The sequence below is a fragment of the Electrona antarctica genome (genome assembly GCF_951216825.1).
Source record: "Electrona antarctica genome assembly, chromosome: 1".
Taxonomy (NCBI): domain Eukaryota; kingdom Metazoa; phylum Chordata; class Actinopteri; order Myctophiformes; family Myctophidae; genus Electrona; species Electrona antarctica.
Window position 1 is genome coordinate 6,023,060 of NC_136806.1, and position 13,131 is coordinate 6,036,190.

At 46.4% G+C, this 13,131-nt stretch overlaps 2 protein-coding genes across 2 annotated transcripts in view; one reads left to right on the top strand and one right to left on the bottom strand.

The window, feature by feature from the left end:
* Positions 1-13,131, top strand: part of LOC306922420 (gastrotropin-like) — a 63,342-nt gene that overhangs the window by 25,304 nt on the left and 24,907 nt on the right. The window lies entirely within an intron of this gene.
* Positions 1-13,131, bottom strand: part of odad3 (outer dynein arm docking complex subunit 3) — a gene marked incomplete at its 5' end in the record, with an annotated part of 31,697 nt that overhangs the window by 17,703 nt on the left and 863 nt on the right. Inside the window, 5 exons of the mRNA XM_079505832.1 lie at positions 2,498-2,623; positions 3,935-4,036; positions 4,423-4,617; positions 10,852-10,929; positions 12,222-12,343. Of these exons, the coding sequence (XP_079361958.1) occupies positions 2,498-2,623; positions 3,935-4,036; positions 4,423-4,617; positions 10,852-10,929; positions 12,222-12,343 (623 nt within the window). The remainder of the gene's footprint in view (positions 1-2,497; positions 2,624-3,934; positions 4,037-4,422; positions 4,618-10,851; positions 10,930-12,221; positions 12,344-13,131) is intronic.

The following is a 13,131-nucleotide window of genomic DNA, read 5'->3' on the forward strand; positions in this document are numbered from 1 at the left end:
ACTGTGAGAGGTGGACTTTCAGCCCGAACCCCGGAATGTGTATTCTTCATAACTCTGCATGCGCTGCACGCTCACACCACTACCACTGGTCCCGACCGCAGATCAGAGAAAGGCTCGCTGGCTGCTCCGCTGTCTGCAGATAGACAGACAGCGGAGAACTATCTCATCATTGACATGCAGAAAAAGTAGGCTGCTGTTTTCTTAGCTTTGTGACTGACCAATGAGAAGCACATTGTATTGTCTGCAAAGGAACTATGTGTCTGTCACAAATACAAGTTCTGTCCTGCAAGCCCATGTCATGTCAACACAGACAAGGCAGCTGTGCGCGCGGTGAGTCCTGCAAATTATAATGACCCAATATTATTTCGTACAACCTAGCAAAGCATAACATATGATGGTTTGGAGAATAGGCTGGTCTCTCTTTTTACAACAGATAAGCCATTGCATACAGGTTCTCAAACTTCTTAATTTCAAGGACCCCCATAACTCTGAGAGTCAAACCAAATGGACCCATAACAGTCCCATTTCATTCCATTTCTACAGTATCACAGTTAACAGTTATACAACACTCCATTTGGTTACATTTGTACACTCTCACAGTTACAGACCTGTAAGGGTCCATTTGGGTCCATGTGTTACACTCTCACAGTTACAGACCTATAATGGGTCCATTTGGAACCCCCTCAAGGAACCATGAGGGTCCCTGGATCACACCTTTCACAGCCACTGCTTTAAATAAATACATAACTAATACAGAGCATATTTGATCCATTTATTGTTAGGCTATAGATTCTTTTGACATCTCAATTTAACAGAACCGCCCACGCACGGCACATGCACGACGTGCACGACGTGCACGCGCATGAGCACATCCACATCCACATGCACGCGCGCATGTGTCCTTTTTGGTAATTCAGAATATGGTATGCCTACACAGTTACAATAATGCAAACACGCCAACGACTGCGTCGACACCTGGCGTGGAACAAACGGGACGAACCGAGGCGCATATATGGATAACAACAACACTACACGCGCGCGCGCGCACGCGCTGCAACACAAAACAGCTGCATACAACGCGTGTCACTGTGGACTTCTGTATCTGTGGACTTCTGTATCGCAACGCGGGGCAACGCAACTCTGGGATGAGCGGGCCGAAGGCCCGCGAAATTCTAGTTTCATACAACTTAAGTTCAAAAAATCTGAACTATCCCTTTAAATTAACATTGGAAAAAAGAAAAGAGGAAGTGCTTCGTGGGTCCTTTATGTAAAACAAAACTGCAGGCAGGTGGTTTTTGGAGAGGGTTTCAATAATACAGAACACCAGTTCTTTAAAAGTTCTTTAAAAGTTCTATACGTTGAATGAGTCAAAATCAGTGTGGAAGGAGTCTTCGCTGTCTAAGTATTTGTATACTCTGTACAGTGACAATAAATTGAATCTATCTATCTAAGGAGGTGAGAAGGTGGTGAACTTTAACCCTCTTATGGCCAAGCCTAATTAACAGTGGATTGTGCCTTCTGCCAGCACTATTCATATGTTTAATTTGTCATTTTAATGCCAATAGAAAAATCCGCGATATACACACTATATCTCATTTTGACGGGGCAATACTATAGTATTGGGGACAATCAGTCCTGATGGTGTCGGTAACGTCACCATTATGCCGATTCTGACCAAATAGAGCGAGTGAGCGATGACCACTTCCGGTTTGGATCAAAATATCCGGTAGTAAACCTTGTTGTGCGTGCGTGCGTGTGTGCGTGCGTGTGTGCTGCACAGTAGCTACTGTGCAGCACTATCAGATGTCCGGAATGCTAAGCTATCATCGTATTTTTCATAACTAAGTCAAATTAAGCTCTAATCATCATCAGTGATCGACCGTGCACGCGCGGATTTCGGCCGGTTTTAGGAAGATTACATCGGCCGTTAGCCAAATTAGCCAAAAGATGCTACATTTTGTTATATTAAGCTCCCGATTACGTCAATACGTCAAATGGCCATGAGGGATTTATTGATATCAATACGCATAATACGTCATTGGCCATAAGGCGGTTAAAGAGGGTCCAAGGCAGCTCTGTGCAGTTGAGGTAAAAAAATCCTTTATTTCATGAAGATTAAAAAACGAGGGTTAAAAAAAAAAACTACCAACGCGTTTCGGCCTAAATTAATAAATAAATTGGGGGTCTCAGAGATAGAAATGCCATTAAATGGGGGTCCGTAGACAAATGCCTGTCAAACTGGGGGGGTCCTTGAAATTAAACAGGTCGAGAATCGCTGCTAGAGCCGTAAAAACATCTTCTCTTATGGGGGTCCCTGGCATGTCTGTTCAAAAGGCGGTCCGCGGGGTAATTGGTGTCAATTTGGAGGTCCTTGACATGAAAAAGTTTGGGAACCACTGGCTTATACAGTAAGCGTATGTGACAATGTGTGTGAGTGGACGTGCACCTTGGCGGACTACAGTGAGCGTGCGTGCGTGCGTGCGTGCGTGCGGTTCACCTTGGCGGCCTCTTTGGACAGCTGGGCGTCGGAGTTCATGAGCTGCAGTTTGCTGAGCTCCTCTCTGTGTCGGAGGATGTCCTCCTCCAGACCGTCCAGCTGGCCCTGGTAGCCCAAGCTCTCCTCCTGACGTCCATGGAATAATGACAACCACAAATGTATGCAATACAATATATTAATATGTATAATGCAGTGTTGATTTCGTCGACTAAAAACTAAGACGAAAAATGTTCGTCGACTACCTTTTTTCACTGACTAAAACTAAATGAAAACTAAGCTATGATGACTAAAACTAAGACTAAATATACTGCGACGCGTTGTGAGCTTGTAGATCATTGTAGGTCATTACGACGTCATCAAGGCCTGACAAAATACATTTTGTTCGACTAAATCAACTGTAGATTTAGTCGACTAAAATCTTATGATATTTAGTCGACTAAAACTAGACTAACACTAAAACATTCCAGGTGACTAAAATGTGACTAAAACTAAATGAAAACTATTCACGGGGACTATGACTAAAACAAAAAAAAAACAACACTGGTAGGCCTATAATGCTTATAGGTATTATTATCAATCTAAACCTTACGTTACTGCTGTTCTTGAGGCTTTTCTTTTATGGTTTAAGTTTATGGAAGGTGTCGTTTAAACCACTTAAAATACTCTTTATTCTTTAACCTATTTAGACCTGAGGACGATTCTACAAAATGTCTTCTAAATCCTGACAGTTTTCTGGAAAAACCCATGTTTATATGTCAGTCATTCTCAAACATTTTCATGTCAAGGACCCCCAAAAATATATGTAATTGGCCGCCGACCCCCCCCCCATCTGACAATATGTAGTTCCAGGGATCTACAAGCTCGTAGCACGGCACTCAGTGCCGCACTATGAGCTTGTAGATCTGCTATTTTTCAATAGCTAAACTATAAAACCAGCTCAGTGGCCTTGTGGTTAGAGTGTCCGCCCTGAGACTGGGAGGTCGGGGTTCGATCCCCGGCCGGGTCATACCAAAGACTCTAAAAATGGGACCCAGTGCCTCCCTGCTTGACACTCAGCATCAAGGGTTGGATTGGGGGTAAGTCCTTTCCACTGAATAACTGCATGGTAACAGATGGTAAAACACACACAAAACATTGTCTTTTTAACCCATTCTGGGCGGGAACCCCTTTTGGGGTTTTAACTTAGCATTATGTTATACCTTAGCTATTAAAAAATAGCAGATCTACAAGCTCGTAGCGCGCCACCGAGTGGCGCGCTACGAGCTTGTAGGTCTGCTATTTTTGAAAAATCGTGAAAATGCGGCACAAATCTTTGAAAATATATTCTTTCAGAAGACTTTTTTTTAATTTCGACGTCAGGCCTAAATGAATGATCGTTTCCAGAGAATACACTAGACGTGTCCGGTTTCTAACGACAGACTAATGTCATCATTTCACCTGCAGGTGGTTTTTGATGGTGAAGTAGCCTCTGGCGATGCGTCCGGCCTCCTGGCACTTCAACTGGGTCTTCTCCAGGTTGTTCTCCAGCACACGCAGTTTCTGGAGACCGCACACGCACAATTTACAATTACAATTTACAATTTAGGCATTTAGCAGACGCTCTTAATCCAGAGCCATTTACATTAAGCAAGAACAAAAAAGCATGGGAATACATCACATATATAACATGCATTTATCAAGAAACATCCGTAAGCTAAGAACGTAACTAGAACATATCTATATAATGACACTATACATATAAACTATACACACACGCACGCACACACACACGCACACGCACACACACACACACACACACACACACGCACACGCACACGCACACACCCACACCCACAATATTTGGGGTGGGGCAGATTAGATTATTTTGGGTATCCTCCACCGTCCAAATAATTCTGATTGGTTTGAGAGGTCTCGGGCCGCGTTACCCTGGCATCCTCCTGTCTGTTGCGCGCGCGGACGTCGGCAGACTGCCGACTCTCCTTGCCGCCCCCTGCCTTCATCCTCTGGTACTGCGCGCTGAGCTCGTCGAGGCGCTGGCGCAGCGTGTGCGTGCCGTGTCTCATGGCGTCCAGGCGCTTCCTCTTGGTCAGCACCTCGCGCTCCAGCGCCGTGGCGGCCATCTTGGCGGTGCGCAGGGGAGCGTGGCGGCAGGGAGAGAGATGAGGCGGGAGACAGAAAGACAAAGAAAAGTGAGAGAGGTGGACCGCGGTAGCAGAGTAGCCCTGCCTGGTGCCTGATTTTAACCGCTGTAGCGGAGTAGCCCTGCCTGGTGCCTTATTTTAACCACTGTAGCAGAGTAGCCCTGCCTGGTGCCTGAGTTTAACCGCGGTAGCAGAGTAGCCCTGCCTGGTGCCTTATTTTAACCACTGTAGCAGAGTAGCCCTGCCTGGTGCCTGATTTTAACCACTGTAGCAGAGTAGCCCTGCCTGGTGCCTGATTTTAACCACTGTAGCAGAGTAGCCCTGCCTGGTGCCTGATTTTAACCACTGTAGCAGAGTAGCCCTGCCTGGTGCCTGATTTTAACCGCGGTAGCAGAGTAGCCCTGCCTGGTGCCTGATTTTAAGCGATGTCGCAGAGTAGCCCTGCCTGGTGCCTGATTTTAACTGCTGTAGCGGAGTAGCCCTGCCTGGTGCCTGATTTTAACCGCGGTAGCGGAGTAGCCCTGCCTGGTGCCTGATTTTAACCGCGGTAGCGGAGTAGCCCTGCCTGGTGCCTGATTTTAACCACTGTAGCAGAGTAGCCCTGCCTGGTGCCTGATTTTAACCGCGGTAGCAGAGTAGCCCTGCCTGGTGCCTGATTTTAACCGCGGTAGCAGAGTAGCCCTGCCTGGTGCCTGATTTTAACCGCGGTAGCGGAGTAGCCCTGCCTGGTGCCTGATTTTAACCACTGTAGCGGAGTAGCCCTGCCTGGTGCCTGATTTTAACCGTTGTAGCGGAGTAGCCCTGCCTGGTGCCTGATTTTAACCGCTGTAGCAGAGTAGCCCTGCCTGGTGCCTGATTTTAACCGCTGTAGCAGAGTAGCCCTGCCTGGTGCCTGATTTTAACCGCTGTAGCGGAGTAGCCCTGCCTGGTGCCTGATTTTAACCGCTGTCGCAGAGTAGCCCTGCCTGGTGCCTGATTTTAACAGCTGGTGCAGAGTAGCCCTGCCTGGTGCCTGATTTTAACAGCTGGTGCAGAGTAGCCCTGCCTGGTGCCTGATTTTAACCGCTGTCGCAGAGTAGCCCTGCCTGGTGCCTGATTTTAACAGCTGGTGCAGAGTAGCCCTGCCTGGTGCCTGATTTTAACCGCTGTCGCAGAGTAGCCCTGCCTGGTGCCTGATTTTAACAGCTGTCGCAGAGTAGCCCTGCCTGGTGCCTGATTTTAACGGCGGTAGCAGAGTAGCCCTGCCTGGTGCCTGATTTTAACCACTGTAGCGGAGTAGCCCTGCCTGGTGCCTGATTTTAACCGCTGTAGCGGAGTAGCCCTGCCTGGTGCCTGATTTTAACCGCTGTCGCAGAGTAGCCCTGCCTGGTGCCTGATTTTAACCGCTGTCGCAGAGTAGCCCTGCCTGGTGCCTGATTTTAACCGCTGTAGCGGAGTAGCCCTGCCTGGTGCCTGATTTTAACCACTGTAGCGGAGTAGCCCTGCCTGGTGCCTGATTTTAACCGCGGTAGCAGAGTAGCCCTGCCTGGTGCCTGATTTTAACAGCTGGTGCAGAGTAGCCCTGCCTGGTGCCTGATTTTAACGGCGGTAGCGGAGTAGCCCTGCCTGGTGCCTGATTTTAACGGCGGTAGCGGAGTAGCCCTGCCTGGTGCCTGATTTTAACGGCGGTAGCGGAGTAGCCCTGCCTGGTGCCTGATTTTAACCGCGGTAGCGGAGTAGCCCTGCCTGGTGCCTGATTTTAACCACTGTAGCGGAGTAGCCCTGCCTGGTGCCTGATTTTAACCGTTGTAGCGGAGTAGCCCTGCCTGGTGCCTGATTTTAACCGCTGTAGCAGAGTAGCCCTGCCTGGTGCCTGATTTTAACCGCTGTAGCAGAGTAGCCCTGCCTGGTGCCTGATTTTAACCGCTGTAGCGGAGTAGCCCTGCCTGGTGCCTGATTTTAACAGCTGGTGCAGAGTAGCCCTGCCTGGTGCCTGATTTTAACAGCTGGTGCAGAGTAGCCCTGCCTGGTGCCTGATTTTAACCGCTGTCGCAGAGTAGCCCTGCCTGGTGCCTGATTTTAACAGCTGGTGCAGAGTAGCCCTGCCTGGTGCCTGATTTTAACGGCGGTAGCAGAGTAGCCCTGCCTGGTGCCTGATTTTAACCACTGTAGCGGAGTAGCCCTGCCTGGTGCCTGATTTTAACCGCTGTAGCGGAGTAGCCCTGCCTGGTGCCTGATTTTAACCGCTGTCGCAGAGTAGCCCTGCCTGGTGCCTGATTTTAACCGCTGTCGCAGAGTAGCCCTGCCTGGTGCCTGATTTTAACCGCTGTAGCGGAGTAGCCCTGCCTGGTGCCTGATTTTAACCACTGTAGCGGAGTAGCCCTGCCTGGTGCCTGATTTTAACCGCGGTAGCAGAGTAGCCCTGCCTGGTGCCTGATTTTAACAGCTGGTGCAGAGTAGCCCTGCCTGGTGCCTGATTTTAACGGCGGTAGCGGAGTAGCCCTGCCTGGTGCCTGATTTTAACGGCGGTAGCGGAGTAGCCCTGCCTGGTGCCTGATTTTAACGGCGGTAGCGGAGTAGCCCTGCCTGGTGCCTGATTTTAACGGCGGTAGCGGAGTAGCCCTGCCTGGTGCCTGATTTTAACGGCGGTAGCGGAGTAGCCCTGCCTGGTGCCTGATTTTAACGGCGGTAGCGGAGTAGCCCTGCCTGGTGCCTGATTTTAACGGCGGTAGCGGAGTAGCCCTGCCTGGTGCATGCTGCATAGGCGCAGACCCCCATCTGAAAATCTTGAAGAGAAGAGAAAGAGAAGAGAAAAAAATCTCAAAAAGAACAGTGGTTCTCAAAAATAGCAGATGTACAACCTTGTAGCGCGGCACAAAGTGACGCGCTGTGAGCTTGTATATCTGTTATTTTTGAGAACCACTGTTCAATAAATATGTACTGTATATAGCTAAAATCTAAAATGAAACAGATGCTTTCCCTGTTTTAATCTAATCTAATCTAAATATAATTGTAGAAAAACGAACGAAGAGTGCACTTACAAGGTGTATAGCCTAATATTCATAGGCCTTTTGCCAAAACATGTCCGTGTTAAATAACCTTTTTGCACGGAGAGAAGCGTGTAACCGCCATTCAATTTGTTTTAACCCGACTATGGATGTTAAAACGCATGTTTTAATGGCTGTGCACTCTGCACTCTAAACAAGAATTTAACCCATTAGTACGGGAACCCCTTTTGGTGTTTTAAGCATTATGTTATGCTTTAGCTGTTGAAAAATAGCAGTTCTAAAACGGTTAGTCCCAATACTTGATTCTGATTGGCTGGTTACCGTCACGTGACCGGTGTAAATTTCACCGATAACCCACACCTTCAATCACTTTATATCATTCGCACCTGATTCCGCATCTCTGTAGCTGTACTGGGGAAGGGGAGCGCTTGATTACCTTACAAACCCATGCCGTGCGGGCGTCTAAGCACCGCCCGGCTCATATGACTGTGAATGTGTGGCTCCAGGCAGCCCCGTAAAGACACCAAGCGCTATTCTCCCGTCACATAGCCTACTTGCCGAGCAAAACAACAAGGAAGTGATGTGGCTCGCTCTGGTGGCGCAAAGCGTAGCTACTTTTGTGAATGTAATAGTTGTATTAGGTTAATATTGCTATACGTTTGTAACCGTTTTAGAAAAGCAATAAGCCACTCGAGGCCCCAGCTTACCGGGTATTTTACAATGGCTGGGGGGGGGTAGAAGACCCTCCGCTCCGCGTCGGGTCTGCCTACGCCCCCAGCCATTGTAAAATACCCGGTAACCTGAGACCTCTCGTGGCTTATTGCTTAAATCTACAAGTTCATAGCGAGGCACCGAGTGCCGCGCTATGAACTTGTAGGTCTGCAATTTTTGAAAAATCGTGAAAATGTGGCGCAAATCTTTGAATATATATTCTTTCAGAGCGAACGTTTTTTAACTCAAAACCTTGCTTCTGGGGGGTGCATGGAACAACATATTTTAATTCAGATGGGGTCTGCAGCCAAATACAGATATTTCTGGGGCTCCTTGATATGAAAATGTTTGAGAACGACATAGAAACATGTTATTTTTCAGAAAGGATTTTGAAGACATTTTGTAGAATAGTTCCCAGGTCTAAATGGGTTAAACTAAATGGCGACTGTGGCTCAAGAGGTAGAGCAGGTCGTCCAATGATCCATGGGTCGGCGGTTCGAATCCCGGCTCCTCCTGTCTACATGTCGAAGTGTCCTTGGGCAAGACACTGAACCCCAAATTGCTCCCGATGTGCTGGTTGGTACCTTGCATGGCTTCCGCCGCAGTCGGTGTATGCATGTGTGTGTGAATGGGTGAATGTAATGCACAATCTATGTAAAGCGCCTTGGATAAAGGCGCTATATAAATGCACCATTTACCATTTACCATTTTTAAACAGAGCGGAACAACAATAACGGCAAAGAGAGAAAAAAAAAGCCATTCTTTGGCATCATCATCTCATCTTCGTCCTAAATTAAATAACATCAATACGTAACTGTTATTGTCAGTATTTTAAGGATGCCCTCAAGGAATTCCACATCACAGCCTAAATATGATCATGGGATTCGATTGCTGTTGAAATAAAAATGGCATGCATAATAATTACTGTATGATTTCCCTTTGCAAAATCACTTCTTCAAGAAGCTTTGATGCACAGCAAAAACAAATCCACTATTGAAATAACCAATTAAAAACGGGAAAGCATCTGTGTAATTTTAGATTTTAACGACTTTAACACTTTTTGGAAAAAAACCCTATTTGTGTAAATCTTTTAATTTATTTATTTTTTAAAGCGAACATTTTTTACTTTGCTTCCAGGGGGTCTCTCTCTCGAACAACATATTTATTTTCAGATGGAGGGTTTTTACCAAATATAGCCTACATATAATTGTGGGGGTCACTGACATGAAAAAGGTTGCGCATCACGTACTGATGTAGCAACATGAAAACTGTGAGGATTTAGAAGACATTTGTATAGAGTCGCCCTCAGGTCTTAACCCATTTTGACCTGAGATCAGATTCTAAAAATGTCTTCTACATCCTGACAGTTTTCTGAAAAAGCTCAGTCGTTCTTCGATTTTTCAAAAATAGCAGACCTGCAAGCTCGTAGCGCGCCACTCAGTGGCGCGCTATGAGCTTGTAGATCTGCTATTTTTCAATAGCTAAAGCATAACATAATGCCAACACCAAAAGGGGTTCCCGCCCAAAATGGGTTGGCTTCAATGGATGTGTAATTGCAATCAGAACTGCAGATTCACTCCCAATCTTCCACCGTAGTTTGAAAACTCACCTCTTCAGACTCCAGCACCAGCACTAGCACTTACCCTATAGCCTCAACGACCTTGCAGGCTTATTCAAAGGCTATAACGTATTTAATGAAGCATTCTATAGTGTATACTTATAGTTTCATTGTACAGATATTCTACTGTTAGACGTATGTTAGGTTCTTAGCTTTATACTTAAAGGACCACTTCACCACTTTTCAACCTATCTTCATATAATAGGTCCTCACTAATAATCATGAAAAAATGGCGCAATTCTTTTCTAGTCCTGAAAAGTTGCAATGCGAAAATGGAAGCCATCGTTCTCACGATAATGAAAATCTAAACATTTTTGTAAAAAAAATCTTGTTTAAAAAGAAAACTGCCTAATGTCACTGGTGGACAGGTTTCTAAACTGCCCACAGCCCTCCTATGAGACACAGACTGAGTAGGAAAAAAATCGTGCCATTTTATCATGATTATTAGTGAGGACCTATTATATGAAGATAGGTTGAAAAGTGGTGAAGTGGTCCTTTAATAATGCTTGTATTTGATGTATTACCATGTGTTGTTTTTGCTTCTACTGGAAGTCGATCTGGATTAGGAGCGTCTGCTAAATGTGTAATTGTAACTGAGTGTTGAAGGTTTGACAGTGCATACTGATCACGGCCATGTCAGTGGGGCCGTCCTCTTACCTTCCCTCGGTTCGGCTCTGTAGAGCCTACAATGTGACGTCATTTGAGGTTCGGGGGGGGGGCGGGTAGTCGGGTACCGTCCTAAAGTCGGCTCTTCAGTGCTACTGAAAATTTCTGACAAGCCGAAATCATTTCGGCACTACAGCGCCGAAACAGTGGTAAAATAGGAGTATGAATCGGCCCTTACCTTCCCTGACATGTTGAAAACTTGCGATAGGCAGCCTAGCTTCTCTCTCTTACCTTCCCTGACATGTTGCGATACGCAGCCTTCTCCGAACCGCGGCTCTGAAAGGCCTCTTTGATCACCTGCTCATCACCCTAAATGTAAGAGATACAGAGAAGTCCTTACGGTCGTGCCATTAACTGCAACGCACGCACGCACGCACGCACGCTCGCACGCACGCACGCACGCACACATACATACACACGGAATGACACATACAGTATATAGATTAGATTGATTGAATACTGAAATGTTTTACTTCAAATGGAATGATAAAATGGCCACAGACAGTTTTTTTTTATTTTTTATCCCACGATTTTGTAACCCATTTTTCAACCCTGTGTCAATTATCTAATGTGATCCTGGGCTCTACACACCCTCCGTCAACCTAGTCCCCATATATGGGGGACATGGGGAGAGCAACGGACTTGAACTCATGCTTCCTTCATGCCTGAGTGTCCAAGTTGCTCCTTTACACCTGACAGGGGGGAGTTTCCCTGGTTGGACGTAGCGCGTGGAAGGAACACGTTATTCCGACCAGTTCCTTTGCCCTCCATCAGGTGCCCTGGCTGGCCAGGGGGAGGTAGTTTAGAGACCAATCCTGCAAAACTGCATGTTTTTTGTGAGGGTACCTACCCTAGGGGACACGGGGAGAACATGCAAACTCCACACAGAAAGGCCCTTTCGCCAACCCCGCCTCGGGTATGGGCACTGATGGCGCGGAGGAGGAAACACGCCGCCAGCACCCACTGCGCCCCGAGCGGGAATCGAACCCAGGACCTTCTAGCTGTGAGGCGACAGCACTACCAACTGTGCCACCGTGCCCCTCACACACAGTTTTTAAGTTGCTCGATTCAGTATTTAGATTTTGACCTCATGCCTCCTATATGCATGAGGAGTCCAAGCTGCTTCTTTTCACCTGACAGGGAAGAGTTTCCCCGGCCGGACGTAGCACGTGGAAGGAACACGTTATTCCGACCAGTTCCTTTCCCCTCCATCAGGCGCCCCGAGTATTTAGATATTTGAGATTCATTTTAGCTTCCATGCCCCTTAGGTTTTAGGTTTTAACTACTTTAACCATTATGTTAAACTTTAGTTGTTGAAAGCTTGTAGATCTTTTTGAAACGTTGTGAAAACGTGTGCAAATCTTTGAATATTATATTATTTCACGGCGAACATTTTTTATTCATATCTTTGCTTCTGGGGGGGGGGGGGGGGGGGGGTCTCTAGAACAACATATTTTGTGATTGGGGTCTGCGGCCAATTACATAGAATTCTGGAGATCCTTGACATGAAATAGTTTTGGAACCTGGTTCCAAAACCAAGTAAGTAAGTAAATGCACTTATATAGTTACTCTCCACCACCACTGCAGTAAACCGTACTTACAGCATGAGCGTCAGCCAGCCTGCGGTACAGCCTCTTGTTGTCCTGTCTGAACTGCAGGATGTTCTGTTTGTTGGTCTTCATGGAGGTCTGGGAGGTCTCGTAGTAAGCACTCCTCTCTCCCTCTGCATGCGTGGTAAAGGAGCGTCATTTCTTATGATATATTATGTTGTTAAGCACTCCTCTCTCCCTCTGCATGCGTAGTAAAGGAGCGTCATTTCTTATGTTATTATTAGGGATGTCTGATCCGATCCCGATACCACAGTTTTTGTGTTTGCCGATACCGAATACCGATACCAGTGTTGTGATCTCGTGTTGTGTCTATAGCTATCTAGCTATATATCTCGTGTTGTGTTTACTGTTTATAGCAGACTCAAATGTGCACTTGCAGTTTGGGCAACTCCAAAGCAAACTCCACATGCCCCAACATTTTATTTACCTGCCACAGTGATGTCAACCCCTTACCCCCCTGTGTCGGATCGGTGGTTAGACTGGAATATTCGCCGATACCGATATTCGCCGATATGACCAAAAAGGGCTGATACTGATACATTTCCAATACCGATACAGTATCTGGACATCTCTAGTTATTATGTTGTTAAGCAATAAGCACTCCTCTCCCTTAAAGCAGTTGTTTTCAACCCTTTTCATATCAAGGCTATTATTTATTCTGCATCTGAGCCACGTGCGGACTAGGCTATATGATGATTTCCTGTTTTTCATAGAAGTGTATATTTAAATGTTTTGATGAATTGAAAATGGAGGACCCTGATGTAAACAAGTCTTATTAGTCTTATCTTATTTGTGCTTTTCCTATAGTTTCATCCTTTTTGTATTGACTTTCGTTGAAATGTAGACTACCCATTCTAATCTACATACTGTACTGAATACAAATTTCAATCAATCCCACTGC